The 21,233-nt window shown below is 40.4% G+C and overlaps 2 protein-coding genes across 4 annotated transcripts in view; one reads left to right on the top strand and one right to left on the bottom strand.

Annotated features, from left to right (window-relative positions):
• brd7 (bromodomain containing 7) overlaps window positions 1-14,391 on the top strand; it is a 32,912-nt gene extending 18,521 nt beyond the window's left edge. Inside the window, exons 6-17 of the mRNA XM_003223995.4 lie at window positions 3,138-3,248; window positions 3,955-4,136; window positions 5,047-5,170; window positions 5,411-5,486; window positions 7,703-7,810; window positions 8,244-8,376; window positions 9,324-9,435; window positions 10,069-10,131; window positions 11,598-11,712; window positions 11,803-11,946; window positions 13,082-13,222; window positions 14,180-14,391. Coding sequence (XP_003224043.1) covers window positions 3,138-3,248; window positions 3,955-4,136; window positions 5,047-5,170; window positions 5,411-5,486; window positions 7,703-7,810; window positions 8,244-8,376; window positions 9,324-9,435; window positions 10,069-10,131; window positions 11,598-11,712; window positions 11,803-11,946; window positions 13,082-13,222; window positions 14,180-14,244 — 1,374 coding nt within the window. The 3' untranslated portion in view covers window positions 14,245-14,391. The remainder of the gene's footprint in view (window positions 1-3,137; window positions 3,249-3,954; window positions 4,137-5,046; window positions 5,171-5,410; window positions 5,487-7,702; window positions 7,811-8,243; window positions 8,377-9,323; window positions 9,436-10,068; window positions 10,132-11,597; window positions 11,713-11,802; window positions 11,947-13,081; window positions 13,223-14,179) is intronic.
• A 1,086-nt stretch (window positions 14,392-15,477) lies between these two features.
• adcy7 (adenylate cyclase 7) overlaps window positions 15,478-21,233 on the bottom strand; it is a 106,011-nt gene continuing 100,255 nt past the window's right edge. For all 3 annotated transcript variants that reach the window (XM_008115627.3, XM_008115628.3, XM_062961744.1), the window contains 4 exons: window positions 20,831-20,938; window positions 20,523-20,637; window positions 19,800-19,924; window positions 15,478-18,430 (listed from right to left, as the gene is read on the bottom strand). In XM_008115627.3, the coding sequence (XP_008113834.1) occupies window positions 18,293-18,430; window positions 19,800-19,924; window positions 20,523-20,637; window positions 20,831-20,938 (486 nt within the window). In that variant the 3' untranslated portion in view covers window positions 15,478-18,292. The remainder of the gene's footprint in view (window positions 18,431-19,799; window positions 19,925-20,522; window positions 20,638-20,830; window positions 20,939-21,233) is intronic.

Genomic DNA, 21,233 nt, shown 5'->3' with positions numbered 1-21,233 from the left:
TGCACCTCCCACGTTACTGCTGAGGTTTCATGGTTAACCACCCCAGTCTCCAGCAGTCTCCCATCTGCTCCTTCCACCCACACGTCGCATGCCTTGCGCACTCTAGGAATGCCATGCTTCTTAGCAAACTCAATATCTACATAGGAGACCGTAGCCCCTGAGTCCAGCAGTGCCAAAGTAGAAACAAGTTCCCTTCCCCCAACAGATAATGTAATGGGTACGAAAACATGCTTCCTCCCCTCAGTTGACTGCTTGAGGAGCCCTAGTGCGTTGGACTCACGTCGCACTAGGGCTGGCCTTTTCCCGAAAGCTGGGAAGGTTTTACATTACAATTTTTGGCAAAATGCCCAGCATTCCCACAGTACAAACACAAGCCCAGCTGCCTCCTACGGCTCTTTTCCTCTGTAGGCAGCTTTTTAAAGACCCCAAGCTCCATGGGCTCTTCCCCCATCACCACAGGTGCCCTGGTTACATGCATGGGTGGCGCACACATTGCTTTTGAGTGTTTACGAGCCTCGAACCTTGCGTCTAAACGCAGCACCTTAGCTACTAAGGCGTCCCAGCTTTCAGCCGGCTCCAAGCGTGCTAATTCATCCTGGAGCATATCACTTAACCCGGCAGTAAATAAAAGCATGAATGCATTTTCCCCCCAATCCAGCTGGTGGCGATACAGGTTAAACTTATTTAAGTAATCCAAAACAGTCCCCTTTCCCTGTTTCAACCGATACAGAGCCCACCCAGCGTTCTCCGTGCGGAGAGGATCCCCAAAAGTATCAGTTAACAACTTTTTGAAATTATTCAAATTGTCCTTGACTGGGTCATTTCCCAAAATTAAATTAGTGGCCCATTGTCCTGCGGGACCGGTCAACAAACTCAAAATAAAGGCCACCTTGCTAGTGTCTGTAGGAAAAGCATGAGCACTGAGCTGAGAAAAATAAAGCTCCACTTGTGCCAAAAAGGTTGGCAACTTGCACCTGGTTCCGTCAAAGCGTTCAGGAGTCAAAACATGTCCTTTCACAGCCTGAGCTGTTTGGCTAACGGTAAAAGCCGTTTGCAATTGGTCTACTTTGGCCCGTAACTCATCCATCGTCTTCCTGACGGGTTTATTGCTGCAATAAACTTTTTATGGGCGTTGGGCAATCTGTCAAGGACAGAACGCCACAAGATTCAAAGTAACAGAGTTTATTAGATTACAGAACTCAAAAATGCCCGTAAAACACAAGGGCCAGGCAGTTTTTGCCTTTAGGAGCAAAAAGGGGCAAAAGTAAATGTTCAAAAGATAAACCGGATTAAACCGGAGTTTAATCCGGGTAAAAACAAACTGCTTGCGTCAGCCTGGGTATAAACGAAACGAAAGCCAAGGAACAAAAGATACAAAGAATGCAACTAATTGGCAGCAGATTCCTCTCTGCTGCCAACACTGTGCTTAGAGTAACTTGCGTCGCTCCCACACACACACACAGCAGACAGGATCTTCAACACGAGTAAAACAGCCAAGGATTGTAGCAGTTGAGTAGACCAGTTCCGTTCCGTAGATCAAAGCCAGAAGCAGACGTTTGTAGTTTTTCCAAGTCCAAGAAGGGGGGAAGACAAGCCGTGGTCAGTTCAGTCCGAGTTCTCAAAGCAGGAGATGGCGTCCGTCAAGAAGACGACGGAGGGTCAAGCTAATAAGAGTAAGCACAGGTTTGCACAAACAAATGCCCACACAATCCCTCCCGCCGTCTGACCCTGGATTCCAATCAACTTACGTCACAGCACAGGAAAGCACACAAGTCTTCAGGGAAGCGTCCCACACACACACGGATCCCAAGCGTTTGCCCAGATTACCTTGCCCAACGCAATTTGCAATTGCTCCCAAGCCCCATTTTATGCCAGTTACAAATCTTCATCACTGTCAGGTGTCCTCCTTAACCCGGGCGTTTCCTCATCACTTTCCTCGTCAGAGCTGGAACACCTCTGACTACGCCCAACAGCATCTCCAGCTGTGGATCCCGTCCCATCCCTCCAGCTAAACCATGGGTCTAATCCTGAAGGTCCCCATTCATCTTCTGTCCCATCATGGCCAGTGGCACCCACTTCCTCCCTTACCCGAGTCCAATCCATCTCATCCTCCTCTGAGCTAACCAGCCCCTCCTCCATTCTCTCCGTAAACCCTTCGAAAGACTCCTCGTCAGATGGTGCTGCAAATATGTCTCGCAGTCTTTTTCTCTCTCGCTCCTCGAGAGTATCTGACTCTCGAGGAGTCTTACGCCCACGCCTGTCAGTAACAGAGCCATGAGGCTCAATCATAACATAACTTGTCTCCTTGTTGTCATTTACATTCCACTCTCACCCTCACCCCGCCCGACCCTACTATTTGTATGTTTTAAAAGGAAAACATAAGACCTGTATGCTTCCTTTATTGTGGTTTCCGACCTGACAAAAACAACCCTGTGATCTCCCCAGAGAGCTGTCTGTGATGAGCCTTGCCTTTATCGGGGCATTAATACCAAAGTGTAAGAAGTCAGATGTCTGTCATAAACATCTTTGGCCTCAGATCAAATCTGTCATCTCCAAAACATGTCAACCGCTGCTGGCCTAGTGCTCTGCAAGCTAATGCCTCAGGAAAAGGCTAAGAAATCCCACCTGGAGGTTTGGCCTGTCATTCTTAAGCACTTAGAGGCAGCTCAGAAAGTCGTAAAGGACCTCTTTCTCCATTACTTCAGCGACTCCTTTCGACTCTCCTTTGGTTGCATCTACTGTAATAAATCAGATTGTAGTTAGAGGTAGAAGAAGACATTTCTGAAAAATGCTCCGTGCTTCTCTCTCTGCCTTTGAGCTCTTAAAAATGTCAGGCAGTGGCTCTGGATTGGACCTTGGGAATCCTATTAAGGAAACTAGACAATAACTTGGTATGAAACTTAAGAAACCAGAGAGGAAGGTTATTAAGACAGATAGTTTTGAAACCCCTGCTGCTTTTAACATGATCCAGTCATGTCAGCATCCTTATTCTGGTCAAGGAGAAGAAGTGGGGAAATGATGCTTCTTTTTCTAAACGCTAGCTGCCTTTAACATAATTAAAATTTCATGTGAAGAGATGGACATGCATCTCTGAAATCTCTGATCATATATCTTACATTTTTCCCCTATTGCTACAGGACAACTTCAAGCTGATGTGTACTAATGCTATGATCTATAACAAACCAGAGACAATTTATTACAAGGCTGCGAAAAAGCTCTTGCATTCTGGAATGAAAATACTCAGCCAGGTAACTGTGTTAAATGGAAAAAAATATTTTGGAAGAATGGTATCAAATAATACTTTTTTGTCTTTAAATATTGGAAAAAAAAACCCTGCCCTTTCTTTGACATCTTTCTTATTAATCATTGTTGATATTAAGATATATTTCCCATGATAATTATCTTGAATGTTATAGAAAAGTATAAATTATTGACTATTGGTGATCTTTCCTTCAAGAATCATAAATAGTATATGTCACTGGAGTCAGTTTACTCACATCTGAGTAGATTTGCTACAATTGTGCTGTAACATTAGTTTGGTGATACATTGTCACTGCAAGATTGAATTGTTCCTTTGAAGGAAACAGTGTAGCTTTTGCAAATTAGTACAAAGATTTAATTTGAAACAACTTTATTGCTACACTGTATCAGAGACTCCTCATACAATTACCATACACTTTTCTCATCTTCTGCTCCATCTTCTCCCTCTTTCTCTTGAGTTTGAAAGAGTTACTTTGGGAACTAAGCTCCAAAATTAACTGCAGTACCATGTGGCCATGTTAGCAGGAGGATTTTGGGAGTTGTAGTCCAAATAGTAACATTTCCTAGCTGTTTTTGTGACCTAAAAAGAAGGTATTTCATTCAGTAAAGCCCACTCTGTTTGGACAGCTTCTCAAGTATGGGGTGGGGATCAAATGAGACTTTTTGGACTCTCTTGTGTTTTGCTTTCCTTAGGAAAGAATTCAGAGCTTGAAGCAAAGCATTGACTTCATGGCAGACCTTCAAAAAGCCCGGAAGCAGAAAGATAAATCCGATCTACAGTCTGGGAGAGGAGATGACAACGGACTGGGAAAAGAAGCAGACTCCATGAATGCAGACCTCCGAGCCTTTAAAAGTCCCAGCAAAGAGCACAAAAAGTGATTATTCTGGAAGGCCTACATGTTTTTTTTTTCATTTGCGCAAAACTGGAGCATTACTCTAGGCTGTGTTGACAGCAACTTATCTATATTCTTAGAAAAGGGGGTTCAGCAAATTCATGGGAAGAAAATTGGTGTTTCAACAAGTGCTGTTTGTAATATTTTTATAAAACCTCCCTATATAGAAACAGTATGCCTCTGACTGCGGAGAAACATAGCTAATACTTAGGTTGCAAAACATGAAATAAATGTGGGCAGAGGTTCAGGTTTAAAAGGAAACGCAAGAATTTATTTATTGGCTATTTATTTATTTTCTACATTTATATCCTGCCCTTCTCACCCCGAAGGGGAGTCAGAGCGGCTTACAAGTTATATGTACATACAATATATTATATCATTAGCATAGCACAATACTAGCATTATATTTTACTATGTTGTAGTATACTACTATACTGTAATATTATTAGTAATATTACATTTAATATATAATATATAATTGATATTATATTGTATTAGTATTATATTGCATTACATTATAATATTAGTATCAATATTATATGTATATACAATATTATATTATTACCATAGCACAATATTATTATATAGTACTATGTTGTTGCTGGGGGAGGGGCCCCCAACTGATGGCAAGTCTTGATAATGTAAATTAATTATCTTATCTAGAAAGATTTTATTTGCCAACTGAGATGCTGACTTGCAGACTAAGTTCAGATGATGTCTACTTCACTACGAAATGTGCATTTCCTCTTTTAAACTATGGAGAATATGTTGGTATTTACCAATTTTTTGAAAATATATAAGCTTTTGATTTATTGGTGCTCTGTTTCCATAGGTTTAATAGGCCAAGAATGAGCACAATAATATATGTATTATTGTCTTTTCTCTCTATTAGGAAAGAAAAAGATCTACTTGAAGAAAAAATAAGGAATAATAATTTAGAGAAGGAACAAGAATTGATTGAACGTATCATTAAAGAATCGGGAGGGAAACTGACAAAACGTCCTGCTAACGGCCAGGTAAATAGACTAAGGGATGCATATGATAACTGAAACCTTGAAGTATAAGACATTGACGTCCCTACAGTTTGATGTAGCAATGGCTTAATATCATTAAAAATCTAAATCAAGTCTCATAATAACCATTAATTGAAGTGATGAGCAAAAGGGGCTACTAAATTATGCATGGCTCCGTGTTGTTCTCGCTTTGCTGGCTGGGCACCAGAGACCTTGTTTTAATGGCTTGATCTTTTATTTCAGTGCGAGTTCGAACGGAGAAAACCTGATGGCACAACCACCCTGGGACTTCTTAATCCGGCAGAAAATAGCGCAGGGGGTGAGGTTTGAAATGACTAATTTTAACCATCTTTTCTGTCATTGGCGTGTATTACGAATGGATTCTCTGCACTTAGCAGAGACACTGAAAAGGTCTCTGGAGGCTGCGCAATGCTCATCATGAGTTTTTCTTTACAATTCCCATGGTTCGTCTGTCTATTTCCAATCTGTGTTTCCACTTAATGTGTTTCTTACTGGGGGAAAAATCAACCCACTGAAGTTGCAAAACAATGTCTGAATAGTGACCTAAAATCTTGGAATGTTCCATGTCATTTTATTCAAGAATGTCTTGCTGAAGCATGAAGATTAGTTCCTATAGTTTTTAAGATCAAGTCATGAGGTGCTGTGGTTTTAGCTGTGAATTGGTTTTAAGGGTTTTAACTGTCAACACTTTTCATATTTAATTCCATTTTAATGTTTGTATATTTTTAGATTTTAATTGTATTGTCTCTTTTTTATAGGGAAACAGTAGGATGCTAATGCTAATAATAATAATAATAATAATAATAATAATAATAATAATACAGTAGAGTCTCACTTATCCAACATTCGCTTATCCAACGTTCTGGATTATCCAACGCATTTTTGTAGTCAATGTTTTCAATACATCGTGATATTTTGGTGCTAAATTCGTAAATAGAGTAATTACTACATAGCATTACTGCCTATTGAACTACTTTTTCTGTCAAATTTGTTGTATAACATGATGTTTTGGTGCTTAATTTGTAAAATCATAACCTAATTTGGTGTTTAATAGGCTTCTCCTTAATCTCTCCTTATTATCCAACATATTCGCTTATCCAACGTTCTGCTGGCCCGTTTATGTTGGATAAGTGAGACTCTACTGTAATAATAATAATAATATAGTCCCGTCCCCCCCCCCCCCCCGCAGGTGCCACCTTGTCGTGGTGGTCAAAGACTCTGGTAGAAACCAGTACAGGTGGTCCTGGTGGTGATCGGCACATTGGGTTCCGTGCCAAAAGATCTCAGCCGGCATTTGGAAACAATAGACATTGACAAAATTACGATCTGCCAACTGCAAAAAGCCACCTTACTGGGATCTGCACGCATCTTCCGAAAATACATCACACAGTCCTAAACACTTGGGAAGTGTTCGACTTGTGATTTTATGATACGAAATCCAGCATATCTATCTTGTTTGCTGTGCCATACAATAATAATAATAATATAGTAATGTTGGGTGAAGAGTAGCTTTCCAGATGTTGTAAACACAATTTTGTACTGCTGTTAATGTTTCTTCCTATTACAGTGGAAGACAATGAACTAATGTACCACTCAGTTGTGCACTTGTTTTAATAAGACGAAGTTTGAAAGCTACTCTGTTTTTGGCCTAGCGGTGGAGCAGTTTTCCTTGCATCAATGACCCTTGTTCTTTTGGGTCATTAGTTTTAAGATAACTTCAAATATAATAGTGATTTGTTTAGGCACTCGGCGATGCCCTGGTCAAGTATTGTGTAATGATGGATATTGGAAATAGTCATTACTTGGTTTGGGATTTTGAATCTCTCCATTTGTGAGATTCACAAGGCCTTCTGAATATGGGTGAACTACAGCTCCCATGCACATGTGTCCATCCCCCACAAACCCCACTAGTACTTCAAATTAGTCATGACATGCCATGTTTGGTCCAGATCCATCATCAATTGGGTTCAGAGTGCTTTTTGATTGTGGATGGACTACAGCTCCCATCATACTTGGTCAATTCCCCCCAAACCCCATCAGTATTCAGCGTTGGTCATGTTGGGTCTGTGTGCCAAGTCTAGTTCAGATCCATCATTGGTGGGAGTCACAGGGCTCTCTGGATGTACGAGCCATCTTGAAAAATATGTACAAGCATAGGTAAATACAAACATAGATACATATATACAATATATATACACTATACATAGATAGATAATCAGACAAAAAAGGTTGGTGTGCTTGTGAACTATCTGCTTCATGGTTGTATTTATTATAAAGTACTAACATATATAAAAGCTAATTATAGATTGCCATATTTGTTTTCTTAATATGTTTATCTTGTAGTTGATCAGGGACTAAGGGCCTGTAAGCTCATATTTGTCAGGGTTTATTCTCACAAAATCTTGCTGATATCCAAGGCAGGTTTTATATGTATGTTGAAGCCAATATGATGTTTTGTGTTTCGAATTTTGAGTTATGTCACTTTTTCTTGTTCTTGTCTTTCTTGGGTCATAGACCTGAGCCATCCTTCTCTGAGGCTCGGTGCGACAGCCGGAAGACTTCAGTCTGGTGTAAACACATTGCAAGGCTTCAAAGAGGACAAAAGGAACAAAGTTACTCCAGGTAAAACCTGCTGCTTCTCTCGGCTAAAAATGTCTCCATTTCTTACAGCAAAGAAAGGGGAAGAAAAACAAAATAGAAAGGTATTTGGGAGTATTTTCCTATGCATCCATGGTGTCCTCGAAGGGCCATAGGCAACAATTTCCAAAGATCTGAGTATCAGAAAACCTACACAGCCTTTAAGTCAGTGGTTTTCAACCTGTGGGTCCCCAGATGTTTTGGCCTTCAACTCCCAGAAATCCGAACAGCTGGTAAACTCTAAGACAAGTGAAATTGGAAGAACAGCTCCTTTCCTTTACCTAGGAGAGCAGAAAAATACATGAAACAGTGCCTTTTCTTGCAATGAGCAAGTAGTAAAGATTGATGAGTACAGAACCCATTCCTTAAAGCTGATTTGAGGGTGTTAATCATCCCTGTTCTCTTTCTTTTTCATTAGTGATGTACTTGAACTATGGGCCCTTCAGCTCTTATGCTCCGGCTTACGATTCCACCTTTGCCAATATCGGCAAGGATGATTCAGATCTGATCTACTCCACTTATGGAGAAGACTCTAATCCAGGCGGTTTTAAGTAAGTATTGAGCAAATGAGCAAGACCTATCTTTGGATCTTATATCGGTGGCTCAGCTGAAGTATTGTTTTCAGAAGCTTGCAGAAGTTTTCTTAACTAGAGACAAAGTAATGTCCTATTACTATCAACAACAATAGTAATGGAGAGGAAAATTTGGGGGTTTTCTATGTTTGCTTTTTAGTACAGCTGATGGTTGGACTTTTGAGAATTCGATTAATATGGACTCTGGGGATCTAAATCATTATGACTCTATGGTGGACGTTGACTATATTGGGCACCCTAATTCCCTCCCTTCAGACTCCCTTTCTTTTAATTCCACGAATTGTGTTGGGTTTTGATATAATCCTGTAAATAGCTTTGGCTTAGATTCTTGGCTTAATTGTCTTGATGTCCTGGCAATGCACTTATTTTAAAGTTTTAGACTTTAGACTAAAGTTTTGAAATGTTAAAGTTTTAAATTTCCTGACCCTTAGACCTGATGTGTTGTGCGGGACTGTGTCCCTCTTCATTGCCCGTAATAAAGTAAACTTGAACTATACTGGAACTATACACATTAAAACGTTGTTCTCTCAGGTTAAAAGGGTTTTTTTATTCATCCTACATCTAGCAAATATGTAAGCTGTACTGTAGTTGCTGTTGAGAATGGAAAAAACTCAACTCTTTCCTTAATGAAGCTGGTTGCTCCTGGCACGAAAATCGTGATTTGGCAGCTAGTGAGAGTTTAATTCACAAAGAATTGACAAAAATCCAAAGAGTTCTGAGGCACTTCCCATAGCCGCCAAATACCCTATCGAGTTTAATTGACAAAGAAATGACCAAATCCAAAAGATTCTGAGTCATTTCCCAAAGCTGCCAAATACCCTATCAAAGTTTTTCCACCACTGCCACCCGAGTCGATGGTTTATTGTACATCGCTTAACATGTCATTTTGTTCCTTTGATCCTTAGCATGAATGAGTTCTTGGCCAAGTCGCAAGAATACCCTTACGTCATGGCTGACAGCTTGCTGGATGTCTTGACTCAAGGAAGACATTCGCGTTCCCTCAGAGAATTAGAGATGGTGAGACTCTTTGTGCAAGTGGGATTTGGAATCACGGCACTGAGGATGTTAATGCATGATGGAGAAAAAAAACCTCCCCTTGTTCACTACTACTTTGTTGGACATCTGAAAACCCATGTGTTGAGTCTTGCATTTCACACATGTTTTTCAGCTTGCTTTAAATCATTTCTCACCTCCTCCCACTTTTATTAGACATACTAGCTAAGGTACCCAGTGATTAATTGTCCCATTTGAAAATGCATAAGCATGTGGTTAAACTACAACTCCTATCATCATCTGTCGCCAGTAGTTAATTGGTCATGATGGGTATGTTTGCTACCGTTAGTTCATTTCCATCATTGATGGGGTTCACAGTGTTTTGTGGGTGAACCACAACTCCCATCATCCCGGGTTATTACTTAAAGCTGGTTTGGGAGGGCCTGTGTGCCAAATTTGGTCCAGATCCATTGTTAATAGGAGTCAGAGGGCTATCTGGATGTGGGAGCCATCCTGGAAAATAATACAAACCTAGATTCATATATGCATAGATAGATATGTGCTTTGTTTTATTATATACATAGATATAGATATTATATATCTATAGATATTATATACATAGATATAAGTCTCATAATCTTTTTTTTCCTTTTTCAGTTACAACCTGTAGAAGAAGCTGAAGACCAGCGTGCAAAGGCTGATGCCCCCAAAGATGTAGAGGTAACAACACACTTGTAAAGTTTATTAAAAAATTTAGGCAGTGAAAGCATTGGAAACAAGCGAGTTACAGTGATGTTTTTCACTGGATCATAAGAACCAAATCCTACACATAACACATATTTGCAGTGGCCAGCATTTCTGAGTCAAACCTGTCCCAGTTTGTATTGCAAAACTTCTTTTGACTACATTATATGTTAGGACCAAATTGACATTTCTGAATGAAGACTTCTAAGAAAAGGTTTCTCCATTTTTACCAGGGGAAAATGTGGTCTTGGAAGTGATTATTAGTGCCCGCAGATTGTTAGATTTAGTGGCTACTGTAGGGCAAGGGCACCAAACTCATTTTCATCAAGGTCCACAGCAGTGTTAATGGTTGCCTTCAGATTGTCGTTGAATCCACAGATGGAGAATCCTTGGATACAGGTCAACTATATATATTTTTACATAGTGGTTGGTGCTTTGTAGTTTTTATCCAGTTTGGGTCCCCAGATGTTATCAAAACTATAATTCCCATCACTTTTGTTTCTCTGCCATTCAGATTGGAGATAATGGGAATTGCAACCCAATAGCACTTTGTGGCTCTGAGAGTTGGGGAAAGTTTAAAGGACATTTCAAAGAGTCAGACCTCATACCCACAAGCCTTGTATCCCAATCCAAATCCCACTCTACTGACTAAACAACAAACTGCTGCCTTCCAGATGTCACAACTCCCATCCTCTCTAGTCATGATATCTAATGATGATGAGTACAGGAGTTGTAGTCCAGCATCTGGAGGGTCACATAAAATGACATGGTGCATCAGATTCAGCCCACTGGCCTTGAGTTTGACTCATGTGCTATAAGGAATCATTTCTTATGCTAAGAACCAACCTCAGTGCATTAAGCAACCAATAATATATACATCCCTTATCTATCTATCTATCTACCCCGTTTCCCCTAAAATAAGACATCCCCAGAAAATAAGACCTAGTAGAGGTTTTGCTGAATTGCTAAATATAAGGCCTCCCCCGAAAGTAAGACCTAGCAAAGTTTTTGTTTGGAAGCATGCCCACCGAACAGAACACCAGAGCATGCAGGATCAGTAAATGTACGTACCACAAAGTGTTGTACATGGAAATATTGGTAGTAACAAGAAATTATTGATAGGATTCACAGTTTGTCTGGTTATGCTGGCTTATGATGACAATTACTGTACAGTATATAATAAATGTTCATTGTTTTTGTTCAACAATAAATGTGAATTCTTCTTCATGGAAAAATAAGACATCCCCTGAAAATAAGACCTAGAGCATCTTTGGGAGCAAAAATTAATATAAGACACTGTCTTATTTTCGGGGAAACACGGTATCTATCTATCTATCTCCATCCCTTGGCAGAAGGAAAGGGGTTGCAAATTGCTGTTTTGTTAAAAATTATTTTGTCAGGATTACTTGTGCTGGTTTTTAAGCATTTGCTGCCCTCTACAGATTGTGGAAGCAGAAGCTGCCAACAGAGTCGACTCCTATCTCGATAAGGAGAGGCTGACAGCGCTGAGTTCAGTCACCAATTTTGTGATGCCTGTGGAGGAGTTTGACTCCGAAGGTGAGCAGAGCCCATGGGGCAAGCTGTCGGTTTGGAAAGCCCTTGTTTATGTTCCACCTTCCTGCAACTTGGTTTTTATTATTTAAACAGAAGCTGAAGTCTTCCAGAGGAAACTCGATGAAACCACAAAGTTGCTGAGGGAGCTCCAGGATGCGCAGAATGAGCGCCTGAGCACCAAACCCCCTCCGAACATGATTTGCCTCTTGGGCCCATCTTACAAGGAGATCAGTTTGGGTAAGTATAGCTCCCATGACTACAACCCTCTATGTACTTTGGAGTAAAACACATTAAACTCATTTTAGCTTGCTCCTGAGCATAGGTCTGTACTGTACATCTTTTAATATTTTGAAGGGAAAGGCAATCCTCTAACTAAAAAGCTACAGTTTTAGTTTAAGAACCAGGGGGTGGCATTTTTCCTCTACAGATCAGTGCTTTGTTTCTAATATATTATAGAATCCGTTGCTACTTTGCTCTAGGACCCCCCCCCCATTCATATCAAAATCTGCGGATTATCAGATCTATATACAATGAGGTTTTTAAAAGGCGTCCTTTATATAAATTTTTAAGCCATATATAGTTGAATCCATGAGTGCAAAGAACCAACTGTACTGCTTTAAAAAGCTGTTTGTATTTAAATAAAGTATTCTGATTCAGCAAACATGACACAAGATATTGCAGACCCTGACTGTGTATGAAATAGTTTCATTCTTTTCCATTATTGTGATGGTGACAGGTGAGGGATTTTTTTTTTTGGTGTGAGAAACTGCAAGTCGCTTCTGGTGCGAGAGAATTGGCCGTCTGCAAGGACGTTGCCCAGGGGAAGCCCGGGTGTTTTGATGTTTAACTCCCAGAAGCATCCTTCTGGGAGGCTTCTCTCATGTACTCACATGGAGCTGATAGAGGGAGCTCATCCACGCTCTCCCTGGGTTGGATTCGAACCGGCAACCTTCAGGTCAGCAACACAACCTTCAAGTCAGCAGTCCTGCCGGCACAAGGGTTTAACCCACTGAGTCAGAGAATTGCATTGGATAGACCGTATCAGCTTTAGTATCTTAGATATGTTTATCACGGTTTTCTATGGGCAAACAGATGGTGAATGTTTTGTATCTCAAAACCTGGAGTTGATAGGGGGAAACCAATGCCATTTTTGGAATAATCAGGTCAAATATGTCCAGAGACAGGGCTAACATTCGAGGCACCAAAATGTGTGTTTGCCAGTGTAACGTGGTGTGATGTGTTTCATGCTTTCACTTTGTGTTCTCGTAACCCTTACTATGAATATGGAGACTCTTGCCTTGTATCCATATGCATTCAGAGTGCAGATAAGCCCCATAACAATTATGCTGAATGTCTTGTTCCCTTCTTCCAGCGGAGAGAGTGACCACTAACCTCAAAGAGCTGACGCAGCAAGTGGCTCCGGGTGACATCGTGAGCACGTATGGAATCCGCAAAGCGATGGGCATTTCCATCCCTTTGCCAGAGAACACAGAGCGTTTGGTTGACTTAACGGGTAAGCACAGTGTATTTCATGAGGTTTTTTGTTTTGCCAGATTGCTACTAGGAGGAATTTCCATAAGTGAGCACTTTCAACTATGTTAACAGGACACTGATATTATTCCTGTATTTACTTGAGTATACTGCGCCATCGAATCTAATGTGCCCCTCAATTTGGCTATGCAATTTAGCGAAAAAAAGCTATGCATTAGACTCTAGTAAATACAGTATAATTCAAAATACCATTTGTACCTGAATCCTTGCCTAGTGGAGTTTCTATGTACTCAGTTTTATATATTTTTATTTTAATGTGTTTTATCAATTTTTTGTATTTTATGATGTTTTATTTATATTTCTTTTTCATCGTTAGTTTTATTTTGCTGGTCGTTTTGTTTATTAAGTTACAGTTAGGTTGTTTATATTGTCTAATGTCTCTTGTCTTGATGTATACTGTTTTGTAAAGTTTTCTTTAGGCATTAAATGGTTGCCATATGTTTGGAAACGGCCCTGAGTCCCTTCAGGGAGATAGAGCAGTTTATAAATAAAGAAATTGTTAGTATTATTAGTATTTTAGTATTATTAGTATTACTTTTACAGTTGCATGAAGCAACCCCAACTAAGCTGAACCTCGCTTGCTTTTAAATAGATATATGATAAAGAATTGCTCTGTATGTTTATGACATTCTCTTGGGATCAGGATACTTAACAAAAGAACAGTTCCCATCATCAGCTATGTAATAAGCTCTTATATCTCATTAGCTAAAACAAATGTAGAAATGGGTGTTTAGTTTGGAGAAAAGCACACAATGGAGCAATAGATTCAAGTTGTGGGGGGAAAAAAAGATTCCAAATAAACATCAAGAACAACTTTCTGATGATGACATGGCAGAAAAAGATTGGATCGGGTGTTTCTTCTGGTCTCTTCCAACTCTGTGATTCCTGATACATTTAAAAACCTTATTTTCCCCCTCAGCTGTGGCAGAATCTCCAAAAGCTGTCGTTCTTGTTGGAAACGAATGTGAACCAGTTGCTACATAATGCTTCTCGTCATTTTAAAGGTGGGGATTTTTTGTGTGCGTTTCAATTTGTGTTTCTGTTAATGTTCTCTTGGGGCATTCTTTGTATACTTACATGTGGGGGGAATGCTATCAAATTTGAATTCTTAATAAAACCTTTAATATCAAACTTGACGCTATTTGAATGGTGAGAAGCTCTGAATGAGTTTGATTTGGCGCAAGCTTTTGCGGACAGCGGTCCATTAAGAGCAAATGCCAAATAAAACTTGTCCAAAATATTTAAGTGCCACTGAGTTCTTGGTGCTATAAAATAAGAACAACCATCAAAACATCTTAAATGTTTAGTCCATCAAACTCAAGTTGTTTTTTTTAAAAGGGAAGAAATTAACTTAAAACGCATGACCACCAAGTACATAATGTAAACAGAAACAGCTTTAGAATTAATTTCATGTTTTCAAGTTTCTGTCATTAGTATATACAAGGTGTTGCCGAAGGCTTTCATGGCCAGAACCACTGGGTTGCTGTGAGTTTTCCAGACTGTATGGCCATGTTCCAGAAGCATTCTCTCCTGACGTTTCACCCACATCTATGGCAGGCATCCTCAGAGGTTGTGAGGTCTGTTGGAAACTAGGCAGGTGGGGTTTATATATCTGTGAAAGGTCCAGGGAGGGAGAAAGAACTCTTTTCTGCTTTAGGCAAGTGTGAATGTTGCAATTGGCCACCTTGATTAGCACTGAATGGCCTTGAAGCTTCAAAGCCTGGCTGCTTCCTGTCTGGGAAAATCCTTTGTTGGGAAGTGCGTTTCCTGTCTGGAATTCTCCCTTTATAGAGCAACACTAAAAAAACAGGGGAATTCCAGAAAAGAAACGACCAGGACCAGTTAACACCTCCCAATTAAGGATTCCTCCAGGCAGGAAGCAGCCAAGCTTGGAAACTGCAAGGCCATCTAGTGCTAATCAAGGAGGCCAATTGCAACATTCACATTTGCCTCAAACAGACAAGAGTTCTTTCTCCCACCCTGGACATTTCCAGAGATATATAAACCCAACTTAACTAGTTTCCAGCAGACCTCACAACCTCTGAAGATGCCTGCCATAGATATGGGCAAAACGTCAGGAGAGAATGCTTCTGGAACATGGCCAGGAAAACCCATTATATCCAAACTTGTTAATAAAGGTTAGGTCATATGAACCCTTTCAACCAAAGCCTTCTCACTTTGCACTTTAAAAAAAAATGTAACAAATGCACAGTAAAATAAGAAACAAGAGCAATATATATTATAATTCACATCAACTTTGCAGATAGAAACAACAGGACAAAAACATACATTTTATTGTAATACTATCCAGGACTAGTCTCTCTTGCTGCTTTCCGTTGTGTCAAGACTTTCCTAAAATCTGACAGTGAGACCGCCCTAGAAAATATTTGTTCCTGTCATGAAACACAAGGCATTTATGCCTCCGGGTATATGTTAATTACATAGTAATTATAACAAACACAACAGGAATGCATCCGGGGCAAAGCATATTGAGAACAAACTTTGCACGTACTCTAAAGAACTTTTTAAAAGCTACAAATCACAGCCCTCGAATGTGGAAAAGGTCTTGGAAGTGGTGCCATTAACTCCAGCTGGATTTCAGAGCAAAAGTTTGTAAATGTTAGCACTGTTTGTTACGTTTGGATTTAGGCTTCATGATACAGGGTACTTTGTTGCAAGGCAAATTGTTTCTGTCTCCCAATAAAAATGAATCCTCTTCATCAGTGTGGGTCCCCAATGGTGAAGTTAAAAGGTTTCAGTTGTAATCCTATGCAGAGTTACTCCGGTGAGACCTGTGTTTGAGATAAACTTCCTTACAGTTCAACTGGTGGGTCTTTCAAAAAGTAGCATTTGCACAGAATTTATTGCAAACCAGAGCCCATGGTGGTGCAGCAGATTAAACTGCTGAGCTGCTGAACTTGCTGACCAAAAGGTTGGCAGTTCAAATCTGAGGAGCAGGGTGAGCTCCCGCTGTTAGCCCCAGCTTCTGCCAACCTAGCAGTTCGAAAACATGCAAATGTGAGTAGATCAATAGGTACTGCTCCGGCGGGAAGGTAACGGCGCTCCATGCAGTCATGCCGGCCACATGACCTTGGAGGTGTCTATAGACAACGCCGGCTCTTCAGCTTAGAAACTGAGATGAGCACCAACCCCCAGAGTCAGACACGACTAGACTTAATGTCAGGAAAAAACCTCTACCTTTACTCTGTTGCAATTTATTTAGGCCTTTTTCTTACCTGTAACACACAAGTTTGTTTCTGCTTCCCTTTTGTTAAAACTGAAGTCGCTTGTGCTTCGGTCTTCAAGAATCGCTCAATGGGTTGGATCCCAAAACAACGTACAAAACAAAAACAGCTGCTTAATACTATTCTATAAAACCACAGAAGTTCATTTAGTGCTGGTTAAGGAGACCCAAAAAGCCATTGCTTCGGCATATACAAAAGGATGCACAAATAGAACACATTCTTGCATTTTCACTCTTCTTTGCCCAAACATTAGAGAAATGTGAAACAAATGCCTTCTGCATTTGTTTAATTGAATGAGAGCCTCCAAGACACCCGCTCATCAAAGTTTAAAACCAGTTTCAAAAGTTTCAAAAGTCTTACTGGAATGGAGCAGGAAAGTGTGTCTGCTCTGAAATATGAAGAATACAAAATCAGGGCAGTAAATAAAGAACAACACTCAGATCGTATGTCTCCCAATGCTCCAAGCTGGTATGGAAAGCCACCTTCTATTCCTTTAACGTAGCTATAGCTGCCTGCAATTTATATAAGATGTTCTTCAAACATAGTTGCCCAGGGAAAGAATCTGAATTTAAATGAGCAGATGCTCACACAATGCTGATATTTCACACACTGCTGTGGCATGGTAAAAGGGCACTTTGAGAAGAGCAAATAACATGACAGTACAAAAAGAAGGGAAATGAGAAGAGACTATCTAAATTAGAAGCACATTCAAAAGCCAAAATCACAAAATAAGGAACAACACTCTGAAAACGGAGGATTTCCAGACATGAATCAATCAGGGGCAGCTAACGCTTCTGAACGAAGGATTCCCCAGGCAGGAATGAAGCTGGCAAGGCCATCAATGCTAATCAGGGTGATTAATTACAACATTCACACTGACAAATTTTTTCTCCCACCCTGGACCTTCCACAGATATACAAACCTTCCTTGCTTAATTTTTCCAAGATACCTCACAACTTCTGAGGATGCCTGCCACAGATGCAGGCAAAACGTCAGGAGAGAATACTTCCGGAACATGGCCATACAGCCTAGAAAACACACAACAACCCAAAATCGCAAATGCTCCGAAGCCCAGGGAACAAAATTCCCCAAATTAAAACAGGCATCCAATTGGTGAAGATCCATCCTTGCACCATTTCTTGAAGAAGCAGTAAAAATAAAGATTGAAGACACAGAAGGAGAGGATTTTTTGTGAATTAAAATCCTGGGCTGTAGGAAATACTGGCAGTGCAACGCTTCCGGTATTCAAAGTGGGTTCTAGGCAGAGCTCCAGGACAAAGTTCAGAGATGCCCAAGAACATACCAATATCTAATGCGCAGAATGTCCCAAATTCCATCTCCAGTTAATATTAGAAAAATATATTTCTCCTTGCAGCATTTCCAGTCCTGTTTGACACTTAAGGCAGTGCAGTTCAGTATATAGTCAAATCTCTCTGATAAGTGCAATACTGTGACTAGATCTGACAACGGATGAGGCAGTAGAACACGTTAACAAGGCAATCTGTTCAAATGGGAATCCATGAAGGAAAAACACAAAAAGGCGCCCCTCGAGTCTCACATTCCTTTGGATGGGATTGTTTTCAAATGCTTCGAAACAGCCTCCTGTGCCTCTCCTTCTCACTGCAAAGCAGTGCCTCCATCAGGTAATTCACAAACATTTGGAATAAGCTCCTTCCTTTACATATGGAGGCAAGATCTTCAGGCTTCACAGGAGGGGAGCTGTTGTTTTCTTAAAACAACAAGGACAACAAACCCAGCAAGACTTCTCAGAAAGCTGTTTGTTCAGATCAAACTGCCTGGGATTTGGCTGTATCAGTGCACACGAAGTAGGTCAACAGCTCTCCCTTTCCCTTGACGTTAATGAGTCCTCGGCATTCGCAGGCATAGCCCAAGCTCTCTAGGATTTTGCAGGTCTCTTCTGTAACCTGTAAGAAGGAGAAACAATACAATATATTTGGAATAAGTGCTTCATTTTATCAGGCGCTGGGCTGTGGCGCAGCTGGTTAGTAGCTAAATGCAAGAAATCACTACCGACCGAGAGGTCATGAGTTCGAAACCTGGGTCGGATTAAGTGCCCGACCATTAAATAGTCTCAGCTTGTTGTTTACTTAAGCAACCCAAAAGACAGTTGTATCTGTCAAGTAGGAAATTTAGGGACCACTTATGCGGAGAGGCTAATTTAACTAATTATTTCACCATAAAAATGTCCAGCAGCGTGTGTGCCGGAAGTTGAGGAAGTATTCCATCAAGGACTCGGTGTCACATTGAATGATGAAGCAGCAGCTCCCCCTGTAGCCGGAATCGAGCATGACTACCTCATGAAATCAGAAAGCTGGAAAATGTTAAATAGCCTCTGTGTCTCTGTCTGTGTGCGTCTCATATGTCTAATGGCATTGAATGTTTGCCATGTATACATTACGATCCGCCCTGAGTCCCCTTCGGGGTGAGAAGGGTGAAATATAAATACTGTAAATAAATAAGTGTTATATCCTACTCCTCGACTATAGCACTTGGAACAGTTCTTCAAGTGAAATAATTTCCAGGCATGATAAATAAGATATCAACTGTAACTTGCACCTACAAAACATCTGCAATGGCAACTGCAACTCACAATGCGGAAGGCTGTTTACATGCAACTCAGAACAGCAGTTTGTTGGGGGGATGTAAAAATAAATAAATAGAAGCTTTACCACTGTTTCTGAATCAAGATAAATCCTGCAGTATAACAAAATGTCACTCAGGCTTGTGTAAGAAGTAACAGTATCTTTACTTCAGTTCAAAAGTTCAAACAGGGCAACAATATATATAGCAATCTTTTTTAATTCACACAGAGAATATAGGGATTAAACAGTCTTTAAATATGCCTCATCTGTTCTTATAAATAATCAGGCTTTGGAGAGTATGGCAGCAATTTTCAACCTGGCCATTTCCAGTCAGCTGCTCTCCTCCCTCTCCGAGATGAAAGTGGCAGTGAAAACCGTTTGTCTCAACACTAAAGACAGCAGCCAATCGGAATTCTGGCTCCTGGCTGGCTCAGCCAATCAGCTGTCGACACATGCCCTTTCCAGTCAACTCAACACATTATGGTGCCTCTTTTACAAATGCTCACACAGTTGAGCCCATAAAACATGCTAAAAATAATACCTCAACAGAGAAATAACTAGCATAATCAGGTAGCAATATAGTATTTGTCTCTTATACACTGCAGATAAATGCCAGTCACCCACACGTGGCAGCTTTATCACTGCAAAAGCTTCCTTTTAGAAAGAAAATAGTTCAAAACATTTAAATTACCTGGATTTTCCCCAGTTCTCCAGTACTCTCCATTCTGCTGGCAACATTGACAGTGTTTCCCCAGATATCATACTGGGGTTTGCGAGCACCAATGACACCAGCAACCACAGGACCGTGGTTTATACCTGCATGAACAAGAAGGGGAGGAAAGCCTAAGTGTTTGGAAGCCACTGTTCAACAGGTTATGGAGTAATAGCATGAGAGGACCGATCTGTTTATGTGATACGGACTAGGAGAGACACATGGACCTATTTTCCTTCAGCTGGACCCACAGCGATAACATCCTTCTCAGGGAATTCTTGAAGACCTCCAGGAGACCCATGTGAATGGTTATCATAGGACAATAGCTTAAAGTAACTGGACATGTCTCTAGTACTTCTTCTGTTTGGAAAAGGATGTCTTGAGAGAAGTTCCACACTGAAAGGTTAGGTTTGTGAAGAGAGACTTCTGCAGCTACGTCTTGGAGATATGTCTCCAGATGTGGACTTAGCCATTGCTTAAAAACTCATTGACTATGCTATAAAATGCCTCCCTCTAGATCTAGTTCTGCGTAAATTCTGCAAAACAGAATTGTGTTGGAGGAACTAGAGATCCCTGGAGAGGTACTCTGACATGACCGGAAGAACTTGACATAGAGAATCCTAGAAAGAACATTGTAAATCAAATTAGTCAATAATCAACTCCAATAAAGTCAAAACTGCAAATGGACAAAGACCAGCCTACCAACTCGGAGCCGGAAATTGTTGAACGAATGCCTGTTGATGCCATCCAATTTTGTCATCAGAGCCATGGCAAATTCCACCATGATGCCGATTTGAGCGTGTTGCCTTTCTTGGTCCTACAAACACAACATGGAAGGGCAGAGTTAAGGGAACCATAACATTATGGAATTACAGAAACATTCAGCGTCTTTTTGCACCAAGGGATTATAGGGGGAAAAAACAGAACAAATCAAAGAGGCCGGTCTCTGGTTATATAGCAAGATAATTCTACCAGACCCAAACAAAAACCCCAATGACCGGCAAACTTACCAAATTATTCTCTTGTCCTGGTGAAACGCAGAGCCCGGAGGCGGCCATGTATGTACTCCCAATTGTTTTAATTTTTTCAACGCCACTGAATTTAGGTTTCAGGAGGAGCTGTTTGAAAATGAGGCAAAAATATTATTCACGCCATGCTGTTGCTCTGTGACTTTTGTATCTTATTAGAGGCCAGAATAAGATAACATATAGATAGGGCTTCTGGAAATCCTCAAACAGAGCTGACTTTCCCAGTAAATTTCATAATTTCTATAGCTATCCAAGTACAAAACGGAAAGGATGTTAATATCATAAGATTTAATTCATTCTACTGAGTCCAGAAACTACACAATAACAACTTTCAAGGTTTTTCACTTCTATTTGCACCTGATCTCCATCCCCTTTTCCCAACATG

Source organism: Anolis carolinensis, unplaced genomic scaffold (genome assembly GCF_035594765.1).
Source record: "Anolis carolinensis isolate JA03-04 unplaced genomic scaffold, rAnoCar3.1.pri scaffold_9, whole genome shotgun sequence".
NCBI classification, from domain to species: Eukaryota; Metazoa; Chordata; class Lepidosauria; order Squamata; family Dactyloidae; genus Anolis; species Anolis carolinensis.
This window is presented reverse-complemented; position numbering and strand designations above follow the sequence as displayed.